The sequence below is a fragment of the Emys orbicularis genome, chromosome 7 (assembly GCF_028017835.1).
Source record: "Emys orbicularis isolate rEmyOrb1 chromosome 7, rEmyOrb1.hap1, whole genome shotgun sequence".
Taxonomy (NCBI): Eukaryota; Metazoa; Chordata; order Testudines; family Emydidae; genus Emys; species Emys orbicularis.
Window position 1 is genome coordinate 5,832,284 of NC_088689.1, and position 14,969 is coordinate 5,847,252.

The window sequence follows — 14,969 nt, forward strand, 5'->3', positions numbered from 1 at the left end:
ATATGCGTGTGTTTGGGTTGGTTTTTTTTTTTGCCGCATAGTAATTAATGTGTTATGATTTTTATTTTTCAGTTTCATAGGTGTACTGTAGGTTATTTACTTGACTGATTTGCAGTGGGAAGAAAAATCAGAAATGTTTATCATGTAGCTGGTGGGAATGTAGCTGTATTAAAGAAAAGCGCACTCGTTGGAGGTTTAAAATTTGAGTCATATCAACACAGTATTATAAACTGTACATTGGTATGCCAAAGTTAAATTTGTAAAATAATGTTTGCTTTCTGTCATTTGAGGTGTAATCTTTTAGTATCTTTGTAAAAGTTCTTTTATTTTTGTTTTCTTTTGCTAGCTTGCATCAGACATCTGACTGGTGAACATATAATGTTCATTTCATGGGAACAGTGTTGACGCATGTGAAGGAACTGATTATAAATTAATGTAGAATTTTAATTGGGCTTGGTTGAAATCTTGGATGCTGAACTTTTAGCTTGTTAATGCAGACAGTTTAAATTGACAGCACAGTAAATATAATTGAGAAATGCATGTTTTGATTTAAATTTTGTAACATTTTTGATAAGCATAACTTACTCTGAAAACTACTTTATAGCTAGCCTTAATTTCTGGCATTTCATTATATAAATATGTATTGTGTACTGGTTGTAAATTCACATACCATATCATACTAGAATGTTATATGTTGCTATATGCAAAATTCTTTAATATGTTTATTCCAAAATGCTAGGGTGAAAAATGTCTTTGAAGGCCTTTACTTTTTAAGCTACACCTTTATAAAATGACTAGTACTAAATATATTAAATAGTGTTTATATCGCTATAGTCAACAGAACATCTGTGTGAAAAACTGTTTTTTGCAAAATATATTGTTAGTGATTAATTTTTTGTGAAGGGGTCAGGCAGATTTTCCCCCTCTAAACTTTGTGTTCAACTCATTCAAAATGTTTAATAACTTCACAGGCAGAGTATGTATTTTCTCCTCACACTCTATAATAATATTATGGAGGTTTAAATGATCATTTGCTAATATATTTTATGACACACTATATATCTTGTTCTGCATCTGTAGGACTTCTTATTTGACTTCCACCACCTTCTTCACCAACCTCTGTAACCTTATCCCTTCAGAAATTTCACAAATGAATTCATTAAAAGGATACAGGAAGGGAATGTAACAGCTGAAGCCTCATACAATGTTCGTTCAGGGTTGGATTTAGAATATTTCCAATCATACTGCATTCATTAAATAACTGCAGTATTTTGAAATGTCTTGATAATGAAATCTAATGTAAAATTACCATTTGGTAATAAAATCTAGGGTAAAATCATTGTTTATGTACTTAGGCTTATAAAATTGCTTTTTGAAGATTATGGAACATGAAGAGATGTACAAGATTGTTTTGATGCCTTTGCTCACGACATATTTAAGTTCAGACTGAAGCCTGATCTCACTTATTTTCCGGCTGAAACAATTGCCTTTCTCACTGAATTTGGTCTGCTAAAATCTCATTTTCCCCCTAAACAGCGTGGTCACAATTGGCACTTGCTCATCTTTATTTTCCACCACATGATAAATACCACCAGGGCAAAGCACAAAATGGGGTACAAATTTATGACCTGCAACTGAACATTTCAGTTGGCCTCTTCTATTTACAACAGATCTTCACTTACTTAGCAAGTACAATTAGTCCCACCAGGGTCTCCTTCCCCAGCAGAGATTGAGGCTTCTAAATTAGTGTCAAATGTTGCCTCTTCTCATCCGGCCCCTTAATTTCAGACTTTTTTGTACTCTCTTCAGTATTGCTTTGGGAAGTGAATGTGGTGGTGTTAGTCTGCTAAAGTGCAAGTACAGGAAAACTTCCACTCTGAATCCATCTTAAACAAAACTCCAATCCAAAGACTGGAAATTTCCCTTGAGAATCAGCTGAAATTCCAGTGCCACAGATCATCTGCACATCACAGGACTGCACTTCTTGTGCACCTCAGCTCTGTATAGCTCCAGGCCTGACTCTTGTTGCCTTTGGCAGAGTCAAACCATTAGGTCTGTCTTCCTGGACCCTGAAAGCAGGCTTCAATAAAACCTTACTTGACTCCCTTGTGACTTGACCCTATATACATGCATGAGTTCAATGGCACTACTCGCAGCATAAAGTTACTAATGTGTTCAAATGTTTGCAGAGTCAGAGCCTTTGTTAGCTGAATGTTGCAGGTGGGACCCCTGAGATCGTTGGATAATCTGGATTCTGCTGTACTTATTGTAGAAGGTTCTTGACCCGAAGTCTGGGTCTCCTACCCAGAACCGTAGCGGCCTCCTTAAAGTAAAATATTCTGCAGATCAGAGAGGACATAGAAATGGTGATATCTGAGCCCCACTGCAGTCCATGTCAGTTTTGCCATTGACTTCAGTGGAGCCAGAATTTCACCCCCTGCCTTTCTCTTTTTCCCCTCAGAGTGTGATTTTATATACACAAGCAATTTTTAAAAATATTTCTTTCTCTAAGCCTCCTGCTGTCCCTCCCAGTCACCCTGAAAGCACACCCATCGTAAAATGGATGTGCCTTAGGAAATCTATCTTTGCCAAGGAGAGATGCTTTCCTTGCGCAGAGGCCTTGCCAGGAAATTTCATTCTGTTGTATTAAAACAACACATAACTGAGATTATTACAAAAAGGTTGAGCGCAACTGTTTTGTCATGCGGGGCCAGGGATGTCCTAATTTGGTTTTAAAGATTTTCTTGTAGAAAACTCAGAATAAGCAGAAATTAAATGAGGCTTATTTACAGGTGAGGCTGTATTACTTTGATGTCAGCAGTCTGACTGGAAGTGAGTGGTTGCCCCAACTCAAAGTGATTTTCCACAGCAATCTTTGAAAGCTGAATATCATTTCAAATTATGCATCAGGCCTTTATGCTTGAGGAGGAATTGTCTGTTTAGTCAAGCATTTCACCAAAAAACTAAAAATTCCTTTTCCTATGGTGCAAGGAAGCATAATGTATCTTTCCCTCCCGTATGTACTGTTCTTATATCCGTTTTCTTCAGCCAAGTGTTCTTAAAATAATGCCACCCCCAAATTATACAAGAAGAGTTTGATACCTTGTCTCCCAAATCTCAGTACCCCAGGCAAATGAGAAATGGCTCTAGACAGAGGCTCAAAGGATTCTATCCCAGTATAACCATAGTACTATAGAGATTTGTCAAAAAATCCTACTAGTTTACTTAACATTTATCCCTTAACAAGGAAAGTGCCTGTAAATACTTCCACCACGAACTTATGTTTATGAGGGCAAGTCATATTGATGGTTTCAGCTAGTTCCCCATCAGACATTGAAAAATCATCCCAAGATTTTGACAGCTTCAACACAGAAAGGCCCACATTTTCAAAATTTGGTATCTAAAGTAAAGGCATTTAAATCTGCATTTAGATACCTGACCGGATGGCTTGATTTCCAGATGTGCTGAGCAACCCCAGTTCCCAGTGATTTTGGGGCTGCTCATTACCTCTGAGAACCAGATAATTTATTTGGGTGCCTAATTTTAGGAACCCAAGTTTGAAAATTTTGAACTGTACTTCAGACTTTTCTTGATGGTACATCATGAATAATGGACACTCCCAATGTTCAACCTGCCCTTATATATAAGGCTACCTTTTAGTCACAGGTATTTTTAGTAAAAGTCACAGACAGGTCACGGGGCTGGGGACGCCACATGTGCTCAGGGGACATCCCAGGTGCTTGGTGCAGGGGGGCCAACCTGGCAGGGGCACGCTGTGGGTGCTCAGAGGGGAGGGTTAGTGGGGCTGGGACAGGCTCCTTATCTGGCTCCTGAGTTCCACGTGCTGCCTTCACCTCACCCTAAGCCCGGTTCTGCAGCTCCCATTGGCTGGGAACTGTGGCCAATGGGAGCTGTGGGGGCAGTGCCTGCTGGCAGAGGCAGCATGTGGAGCTAGGAGCTGAGGAAGGGGAGTTCCTGTAGCCCTTCCGGGGAGCCTGCCCTAGGTAAGCACCACCCCGCACCCCAACCCCTGGTCCTGAGCCCCCCCCTAAACTCCTGCTGCTAGGAGCGGGAGACTGCCCCAGCAGCAGCAGCCAGTGTGACTGGCCCAGGGGCTGCCTGAGCTGCTCAGGTGGCCCCCGGGCCAGGCACACCAGCTGCTGCAGAAGTCATAGAAAGCCACAGAATCCGTGACCTGTGACAAGCACGGAGCCTTATGTGTGACCTGCCCTGAGTGGATGTGTTTGGTACAAGCGACCATAGTAGCAGTACAAAAGCAGTAAGTGCTCATTTTGGCCATTATCTGTAGGGCCCTACCAAATTCATGGTCCATTTTGGTCAATTTCACGGTCATAGGATTTTTTAAATGGTAAATTTCATGATTTCAGCTATTTAAGCCTGAAATTTCACAGTCCTGACCCAAAAAGGAGCTGTGGGGGGGATTGCGGTACTGCTACTCTTACTTCTGCGCTGCTGCAGGCGGCAGCACTGCCCCCTGCAATTCCCTTGTGGGTCAGAACCCCCAATTTGAGAAATGCTGGTCCTTCCCCAATGAAATCTCTATAGTATAGGGTAAAAGCATATAAAAGACCAGATTTCATAGGGGCAGACCAGGTTTCATGGTCTGTGATGCATTTGTCATGGCCATGAATTTGGTAGGGCCCTAATTAACTTTTGAAAATTTTGCCTCTTGCTCTACTCCAGCAATTAACACCAAGGTCATTTACATTTCAGAACCTACACTGTTGTATCTATGTAAAGGAAAGCATCTCACTCCCTCACTGAAATGTGAACTTGTATTATTTCTCTTTACAGAACCTAGTAAGGACAGTTATTAACACAACCTTCTGTCCTAATCACACACAATCTGCATTGTATAATGAAAACCTCTAACCAACTGTTCCTCTTCAAGTGCTTGTTCATGTCAATTCCAATCAGGTGTGTGCATGTGCCCGTGCACGATAGCCAGAAGATTTTTCCCCTAGCAGCAACTGTAGGGTTGGTCCGGGCGCCCCCTGGAGTCGCGCCTTCATGGCGCCCAATACAGAGCCATGCCGACCCGTCACCCCCTCAGTTCTTTCTTGCCGCTAGTGACAGTAGCTGGAACTTCCCCTTGCTCTTCTCTTGCTTTGGCAAGTGTATTAGCAGTGCTTTAGTTGTACGCTGTACATAGTTTCCAGTATTATAGTTTAGTAGTTCTTTATAAGTTTCAGTTACAGGGGGTTCCCCCCCACCCCATTTGTTACTGGGGCATGCTGCGATCCCCGGGCTTTAAGACTTGCCAGATTTGCACGAAGCACATGCCAAAAAGTGACCCCCACACCTCCTGCTTACGGTGCCTGGATGAGGTCACCAGAAAGCCCGCTGCAAGATCTGTCGGGAATTCCAACCATTAAGGAGCGGGAGCAGCATCTCAAAATCCTCCTTATGGAGGCAGCTCTGGTACACATTTCTCCTAGACATGTCCGTGGAAGCCCGGATAACCCTGCCGCTCTTCCTAGACCTTCTGACACAAGATCACGGTCGTCTTCAACATCCGAACCTTGAATGTATAGGGGCAATATTGGACTCGATCCAGGCCGGGGCATACCTGCCACAAGCGAGGTTTCAGGGCCTGACATAATTTGAGGCCTCAGACAGTTTCCCACCACCACAGCAAGAAACTGCTTCAAGCTTCTTGGATACATGGCTTCCTGTACCTCCGTGGTGCAGCATGCCAGGCTCAGGCTTCGACCTCTTCAGTCATGGCTCGCGTCAGTGTACCGCCCGGCCAGGGACAGCTTGGAGAGGATAATGACCCTGCCTCACCCGGTCCTCGACTCCCTCCTGTGGTGGCTAGACCCTCAGGAGGTATGCTCATGGATCCCCTTTGCCAGTCCACAGCCGTCTCTGTCGCTAGTGACGGACGCAATTATAACATGCTCAAGGTGACCCTGAAATTCACCCTTGTTGGACAGTTTCTAAAAATGCATTTACGGGCGGAACAACATCTGCCACATAGAGCAATTCCCATCTGAAGTACACTGAGCTCTGCCCTCAGTCAGCCAGCCAGTAACTCTGCCAGGAGAAGGGGAATGGCAGTAAGAAAGTTCCACAGCTTGATAAGTCCGGACACATTTGCCTCTTCACACTATTTTTAAACATCAGAATTTTGCAACAGGTATTGAGACCGAGGCCAGTTAGGCCAGCATGAGTCCATAGACATGCTCTGGATGCCTCTCCCCACTTATTCCCCAAAGTCTTATGAAAGACAACCAGAGAAATAGGGACCAGTAGAATCCTATTGATCTTTTTCTGGCCACAAAGGGTTTCATTTTCAGACCTTGCAGCTCTGCCGGAGTTAGTGAGGGTAGTGATAACCGCTAATATATGGCACGGAACCACACAAAAAGAAAAATGGAAACATATTCTCCCTGCCTTGTCAAGTGGGAAATGGACTACAAGCTCAGAACCAGAGTCATGAAGTTTTCTAGGAAATAGGCACCCAGCAAACACTTTGCAAAGAAAGGTTAAATCAAGTAATCATCCAGAGGTAATTCCCAAACTATGTTCTGTAACCTCATTCCTAGAGTTTCTACAGCAGGGGTCGGCAACCTTTCAGGAGTCATGTGCCGAGTCTTAATTTATTCACTCTAATATAAGGTTTTGCGTGCCAGTAATACATTTTAACGTTTTTAGAAGGTCTCTTTCTAGAAGTCTATAATATATAACTAAACTATTGTTGTATGTAAAGTAAATAAGGTTTATAAAATGTTTAAGAAGCTTCATTTAAAATTAAATTAAAACGCAGAGCCCCCCGGACCGGTGGCCAGGACCCGGGAACTGTGAGTGCCACTGAAAATCAGCTCGCGTGCTGCCTTCGGCACGTGTGCCATAGGTTGCCTACCCCTGTTCTACAGTGAGGTCTTCATTTTTCTACAGTTGTGTTAAAGGTCTAGGTTTCAGCCACTGACAAGTAAGAGAACAAAGTCGGTGATACTCACTGGATCACCTTAACTCTTCTGCACAGTAACTAGGTTAAAATTCAACAGTCAAGAGGCTAGGCTGAGCCAAATTCTCTACAGGTGTAACTCTATTGCAGTCGATATATTCATTCCTGCAGAAGATTTGGCCAATTATGCTCAGACTTTAAGCTCAAGAGAGTTAATGCCAGTTTGCTCACCAAAGCCCAATTCTTCCATTTTAGCCAACACTTAATTCTCCTCGTCTTTCCTGCACCCCCACTCCCTGCTTTCCGCCTATGGAGAACATTTTTGGTGATCCATTGTCAGTTTCTAGAACAATTGCATATTTATGCATAATAGCATTTCTTGGATCCAACGAGATGAAGCAGAAAGCCTTCTTTGAGTAATCACAATAAGGACCCACTCAAAAGGCTCCTACCTACGGGCACCTACATAACGCTACCTAAGACCCCACTGTCCTTGAAGCAGAAGGATATAGCATAGCACACATAATTTGCCTATGCTATCATAGTCACAGCGCTCTCATCTATATTTATCAAGTCCTAACTAAAGCTTCTCTCTGAGCTGATTATCAAACCAGATGGCTATTTTGGTGGAGTTGTGGGTTTTTTGGTTTCTGCAGGTTTAGGTTTTGTAAACTATATCCACCAATGAGAGTTCATGATCTACCAAGGGCAGTGATGGAAACACTGTCATCATACTTAGTTAAAATTAAACTGCTCAAAACAGTGGAGAATATCAAATTGTATGAAACATTAGCGGGGTGACCTGGCTGTCCTGAGATCTTTTGTGTCTCTGATTTCTGACACTGGGACCCAGCCCCTTGTCATTTTGCGGATCCCCCAAGAGACGTGAAGGGCCTCTTTCTGCTGCTTTCTTTTCCTGGGGACGTAGGCAAAGTACTTTGATAATCAGCTCAGAGAGAAGCTTTAGTTAGGACTTGATAAATATAGATGAGAGCGCTGTGACTATGATAGCATAGGCAAATTATGTGTGCTATGCTATATCCTTCTGCTTCAAGGACAGTGGAGTCTTAGGTAGCGTTATGTAGGTGCCCATAGGTAGGAGCCTTTTGAGTGGGTCCTTATTGTGTATGTGCAAAAAGTCTTGATTATTGGTCAGTCTACCTGACAGATGAGCAGAATTTGGGAGGACGACATCAGTTTGGACTGATAGAAAATATTTCCAGAGAAAATATTTTTAAAAAATCTGGACTTCCATTTATTTTTCTATCTATTTTTAATACTACCAGAAAGTGGAGACTGAGGATGAAAAATCAGGAGCCTGAATTGATACAAACATTTATTTCACCGTGTCTGCCAAGAAAGCTACGCAAACTGCTTGTCTGTGGTAAATAAAACACACAAAGGGCACTGCATATATCAAGGAGCAAATCAAACATTACATTGTCTCATCACAATTTTTGTTGACTGTTTTATGTAACTGCAAACCAAGTTATTTTTGCCTTATGTGAAGGATGCAGGGACATCACCATGAGATGAATGAATAGGTCAACAATCTATGAATAAACAAACAGTAGTAGTCAGACAGCGGTTTTCATCACAGTTTTTTTTTTAAAGTAATTTGATTCCATAGCTATCTGTAGAATATTGCAATAATTCTTCTGTAAATACAATCAAACACACCGTTTGTCGAGACATACTCCTGCATGAGCAAAAACAAAGATTGTACCAAGTGCAAGTGCTGTATGAAGGAGTCAGATGCATGGGAAGTTTTCAAAACAATTAGGTGACATTTTATGCGTTACCTAGGCTGCAGCTTGGTCATCATTCCCTGACTGAGTGTGACGGCTCCACTATCTGTTCAGATTTTATACAGCAACATCAGTGCCCGCAGCACTCCTCTGCATAGTGGACATGTGTCAGACATACTACACCCAGCTACCCACATTTTGCGCAGCTCCCTTTGTGGTGTGCTATGCAAATTATTTCATGAGCTAGTTTGCATATTTACAAATAATTTGTATAGAAACAAACTTTAGCTTTAAACAGTAGTGTGGATTTATTGATGGTGAAAGACAACCCTACCACAGCGCTGGTAAATGAAGACCCCTGTTGAGCTCCACTGCAGAAGAGAAGCAGAGCAAGATTCCCACACCCTGCCCTGTCAGCATGCTTTAGCCTGGGAATTAACCCACAGCAACAGGCCCTCCAGCTTCAAGCGGTCTCCATGGCCCATGTGGTTCTTGGGCTTTCTGGTGAGTCTGACAATTACTAACAAGCAGGCTTTGCACTCTGTATTGTGAAAGCTGGAGCAGAGAGACCCATCAAACTCATGTCATATTACATGCAAACACCTACTGAGCTGGGCTAGATTAATACCAATGATCTACAGATGAAAAGCTCTGCAGACAATGTCCTGAGGCATCCACAAAGTGTCAAGGGCAGTTCCTACACCTACACGCACACACAATTATTGCCAACCACCTCAGTAAAAATCATAAGACAAATCCCTTAAAATCATGTGAATTGCTGAAAAATCATGAGATTTTAAATAATTAGTGTTTTGGGGACTGATCCTGATTTCTAAACTCCACAGAAGTTGAACACATCCCTCCCCCAAGGGCCAGACTGACTGCACGTCTCTCAGCAAAAAACCTGAAAAGAAACACAAACAGGAGCACACACCAATGAGAGGGGAAGCACCTCCCCCACTCTTCCTCCCTACTTGGACATCCCAATTCCCCTCGTGCAGCCCCTGGGCTGTCTCAAGCTTCCTGAGGGAGTTTCCCCAAGTTTTGACCCCATTCCATGGCCAAAGTGCAGCAGAGTGCAACAGCCCCCATGCCAGCATGGCCCAGCATTCCCCTCTAGCCCCTTATCCCGCCAGCAGCCCCACATCCCCCCCCAGCAAGCCCCATATTCCCTCCCATAGGCCTGAGGCAACTCCCTCATCCCTCAAGCAACCCCCACATTCTCTCCCCCCTGCAGGCCTGAAGCAACCCCCTCATTCCTCCCCTCATTCTGCCCCAGCACCCCGCTCTCCTTGGTGGGATGTGGCCCGCCCAAAGCGCCTACCTCCCCTGTTCGCCCTCAGGGCCTCGGCGAGCAGACACTGTGGTGCAGCAACCTCTAGTGGCCAACGAGGGGAAACCAGGCGGCATGGCCGAGCCGCTGGTCAAAACCCCCCCACCCCCAAATGCTATAGGGATGTGTTAGTCACAGCTGGTCCCCAGCTCCAGGTAGGGTTGCCAACTTTCTAATCGCACAAAACTGACCACCCTAGCCCCGCCCTTTCCTTGAGGCCCTGCCCCATCCCTGAGGTCCCGCCCCCTGCTCCCAGACATGCTTTCTCCTTTGGTGGCTCACTCTCCCCCACCCTCACTCACTTTCACTGGGCTGGGTCAAGGGGTTGGGGTGCTAAAGGGGGTGATGGATCTAACTGGGGGGTGCAGGCTCTGGGGTGGGGCCAGAAATGAGGGGTTCAGGGTGTAGGAAGGGGCTCCGGGCTGGGTCAGGGGGTTGGGGTGTGGGAGGGGGTCAGAACTCTGGCTGAGAGTGTGGGCTCTGGGGTGGCCACCCAAACAGCCTTTCCATCTTGGGTAAGCTTCTTCCTCCCGGCCCTTGGCCAAACCCTCTCCAGAGCAGTGTAGTTAAAGGATAACTGATAGCTGTTCAAGAGCGAGGCAATTCAGTGTTACAGGTCCCCGAACAACCATCTCTCTCTCTCTGTATATGGTTACGGCTGCAGAATTTCACTGGTTAAACCACTTTGGAAGCTACAAAACTTTCTCCCATACCAAGAGGCATAGGTGCTGGAACTAGGGGTGCTAGTGCACCCCCTGGCTTGAAGTGGTTTCCACCGGGTTTACAGTTTGGTTCAATGGCTCTCATCAGCACCCCCACGATACAAATTATTCCAGCACCCCTGCCACGAGGAGCTTGGTAGGTTTGCCCAGTATGACAGTAAAAACACTGTTGCAGTAGTTAAACATGACACGAAATGACATTTTTAAAGGGAATTTTATTACAAAGGGAAGGGCTCAGCTTATCAAGTACAGGCATTGTGTGTACAACCCAATAGTAGACTTTATTTATTTAAAAACATTGCAAGCTTCTGTGTATTCAGAAAGCCGGCCTGTTCAACACAGCCCTTGTGCCAAACCCTCAAAACAAAATGACACAGGAAATAAATGGACCAGCTAAAATCTGCTTTGTAGCATGGCCTTTCACTAGAGTTAATGAATGACACCGATGGCTGGTGTTTAAGCTTTGAATGAAAATAAGGTTGGTTTCAGTAAGATATATGATTTGGTATATGAAGCTCAGATACCAAACCTGCCTAGCAGATAAGCTCCCAGTTCCAGTCTAACACCTTTAAATGGAAGAAAATCAGCGTTTGCTAGCATATATCCTTGGGATTATCCACAGGGTAATTCTGGAAGTGAGTATACCCTCCCAGATAGTGTGTGTGTGGGGGTGCTATTGAAGTGTCCCACAATTAAAATGGTGAAGTGAGACTGTGTGTGTCAAATGGAAAACTGCATACAATTCAGCCTTTAAATGACTGGCGCTTTAATTTCTGTAGTTCATAGAGCCCTTCTAGTTAAGCCATCACATGGCCAGTTTTGCTGGCCCTTTTCCCGCCAAATTAGCCCTGCAATGATGTGATAAATTTAAGATTTTGAAATAATCAGATTGCTGAAGAAATGAAGACGATGTCAGCGGGACAAAGGGGGCCATTCTCCCCTTGAGCCATGTGCTAACATTAATGGAAATCATGTGCTCAGGCAGCAGACAGTTGGCTGTTGAGGTTGACTGTTCATTGTACAATCAATTAGGACAGTGACCACTTGGCACAAAGAAAGCTCACATTGATAATTCTCCATGATGAGATGGGAAGTGCAGAAAACAGGCCTGAGTCTTCAGATGGGCCCAGAGTTACTATCCCGCCGCATGCTGTGTTGTGCTTTGTTTGAGACAATGTACCCTGACGTCGTTAGATGCGTCTACCCATTGTGACACTGAGTCTAGTGCTGATTTCCAAATGTAAGCTTGCTCCGGAGAACACAGGGTTAAAAACACACTTTAATTGGGAGGTTTACATTAAAAATGCAATAGTTTCCCCCCAACATAAAAAAGAACCATATAAAAATATTTTTTTTAAAAATCAACAAATTATGTTTTAACAAAAGTGCTTAAGTTCGAACTCGCCCCACACCCTTCCCATCTTGGCAATGCTGTTAGCAATTGAAATTAAAAGCGTATTTGGCAATGTGACCTGCATAGTGTATGGGCGCCCACCCTGTGTGTGTATGTATGTCAATATGTGGTAGTGTCGTATGAACTCCCTTTGTACCATTGGCCTATAAAAGGACAGGATGTGGTAGCCATTTCTGGTGCATAATCACATGGACTTAACAAACACCAAATGCATTTATGGGCGATGCCAAGAAAATGTTTTTGTCGACAGATACAGAGAATTCCACAATTGCCCCCACCCACCTGCTTCCCCTCCAAGAAATCCAGATCCCTGCAGAAGTTTGGCCTAGTTCCTTCCATTGCTGTGTTCATTAAGTGCGCTTGCTGATCAGACCACCCAACATGGCTACAGAACGCAGCAGAATGAAGAGACGCTCCATAGCCATTCAACAGTGACTGGTGGGAAGTACAATGAAACCTGTATGACGGACATCACCCCAATGTCTTGAGACAACCTACTTCTGTGATCACCGAAGCCACCCAATCACTTTTGTCCAAGCTTCAGTTCAAAACCTTGGCTCCGATTCTGATGTCAGAAAAACTGCTCGCCGCCTTAATCTCCAGGATACTGGATTTTTCTTTTCCAGGAGGCTTGAGTAGTTGGTTAAAGCAGGTTTCACTGTATTTAACTAAGTCTGGCCCTAATGCAAGACACCTGGATTGGTGACAAAGGAAGTCCTTACAAGACCTAAGATACGAATGCGGGAACTTGAATACACGTCTCATCAGCAGACAGTGTGTGGGGGGTTAATGCACTGCGAATGAATGGGAGCATATTCCCAACTGGTAGTTCTGTGTTGGACACGTACAAACTAGAGTCATTCAAAGCCCAACAACATCAAATAAAAAAAAAAAAAAGACACATCCTGAACTACCAAGTCTATGTGGTTAGTTGACTGACTAGGAAGGTGTTCTAGCAGGAAGCCAATAAAGATCAGGTTAATTCTCTACTGGATTCCAAAATGGTGGCTGTGGATCCCGCGGTACGGAATACTGATCCTGGTGCTTAACTTAGACCCCAACGCTTCTTCTTTTTCGTCTGCCAACAAATACTTGTTCACCTAAGAGAGAGAGGGAGACAGAGAGCGAGTGTGTGAAATGCTGTGTATGGAAAAGGCAAAGTGAGTTTTTCATTAGTGACAGGAGATTGGTGGTTCTGGTGACAACTCAGTATTCACCTACCTTTCACTTTCAGACAAATAGTTACCCTTTGTTGTTGGTAAGAATATGCCCTCCAGGTGACATTCACCCCAGTGCAGAGGGCATGTGCAACATTTAAGCCCTTATGGCAGGGTTTAGGTAGTGGTTATTTATGTAGGTTTCCATCAGGTTGCTCATCACCATGGTATCTGAGCGCCCAGGGCTGCGTGCAGCCTGTCTGTCTGGGTCTTAGTTTCACCTTTTGTGAACACGCCCATTATCCTACACTACATCTACTGTATGGCGAGAGGTAGTTTTGGCCCATACAGACCTCCCCCCTTGTTCCTGGCCATACCAATCCAGGGGTTAGAATTCAGCAATGGAAAGGCCTTTCATGTCTGTAGGATTCCTTCACGTGTCAGTTACTTTGGAGTGTTAATATAAAGGAATGATGCAAAAAGGTGCTCCCTAAAATTCAGCCATCAGTGGCTGGACCAGGGAAGCTTCTCAGTGCAGCAAAAGGACATGGTGGGGCGGACAAGCTGAAAATGACAGCTCTGTGCCAGCTCTGCATAGCGCCCCTCAGAGGAGGGTTGGGAGCATGCGAGAGGGAGCAGTATGGCCACTGGGACTGTGGTTAGGTGCATCCCCTAGTGGCTGCTTATCCCTATGTACAGGAGGACTCCATGTCTGCTGCTTCTGTTATAGCCCAGGGATGGGCTCCCTGACACAGGACAGGAGTGAATTTTGTTTTATTTGCTCTGCATAGTTTGCCCCCAGCCATTTACTCTGGCTTTGTGTAGGTGAGAGGGGTGGATGCCACCTCTCAGCTTCTCCACCAGGCAGAGAGGTCAAGTGACTCGCCTGAGGGTGCAGAGAAAGTCAGCGCTGGAGCCGGGATTCAAACCCAGGCTCCTGTCCCTTATTCAAGCTACCAGAAGACACTTTGCTCTCTCACTACCCACGAGAAGTGCAGAGCTCCCATCTTGCACTGGGAGGACATTCATACCTTTCTCTCCTTTCTCCCCCTTCGGGCCCCTGGGTCCTTGGGGTCCTGGAGGCCCCATTGGTCCAGCCTCACCTGGAAGAACAAGAGGAACGTGTTTGCATTTCATCATGATTATTCTGCAGGTCAATCCCCAGTTGCTTGCAGCAAGAAGTGGGCTGGGACGAGAGGGACAAGGGCGAGGATGACACTAGGGATCAGATACTGAAGGTGGCATATGTAATGCTCAACTAGAAGGATGCATGCTTCAGGGAAACCTCGCTTCACAGAGCCTGTGTTGCTAGCTGGTTGCCAGAGGTTACGGGAACTGACTGCAAGGAGGCAGCAGGATTGCAGGTCTTACCTTTGGGCCCTGGGTAGCCCATCTCTCCCTTCGGACCAGGTGGCCCTGGGATGGTACCATATGCTGTAGAGGAAAATGAATAAGAGCATCAGTGGGATGTGCCAGCAAACAGGCCCTTACTCTTGTTTCAGTAACACTGAACAGCATTGAAATGAGACTCAGATCAAGGCTTTCTGGAACATTTACCTAGTTTAAATAGTATTGGACGGGCTGTTTGGGGTTTTTTTTTTATGGTTTTGTACGTTCAAGAGACACTGAGCCAGACTCTGAGCTCATTTCCCCTGATGTTGCTC

General features: G+C 44.8%; 1 protein-coding gene across 1 annotated transcript in view; it reads right to left on the reverse strand.

The window, feature by feature from the left end:
- Positions 1–13,198: 13,198 nt before the first annotated feature.
- Positions 13,199–14,969, reverse strand: part of COL17A1 (collagen type XVII alpha 1 chain) — a 54,289-nt gene continuing 52,518 nt past the window's right edge. The window contains exons 55-57 of the mRNA XM_065408149.1: positions 14,677–14,739; positions 14,337–14,408; positions 13,199–13,248 (exon numbers count right to left, since the gene is read on the reverse strand). Of these exons, the coding sequence (XP_065264221.1) occupies positions 13,199–13,248; positions 14,337–14,408; positions 14,677–14,739 (185 nt within the window). The remainder of the gene's footprint in view (positions 13,249–14,336; positions 14,409–14,676; positions 14,740–14,969) is intronic.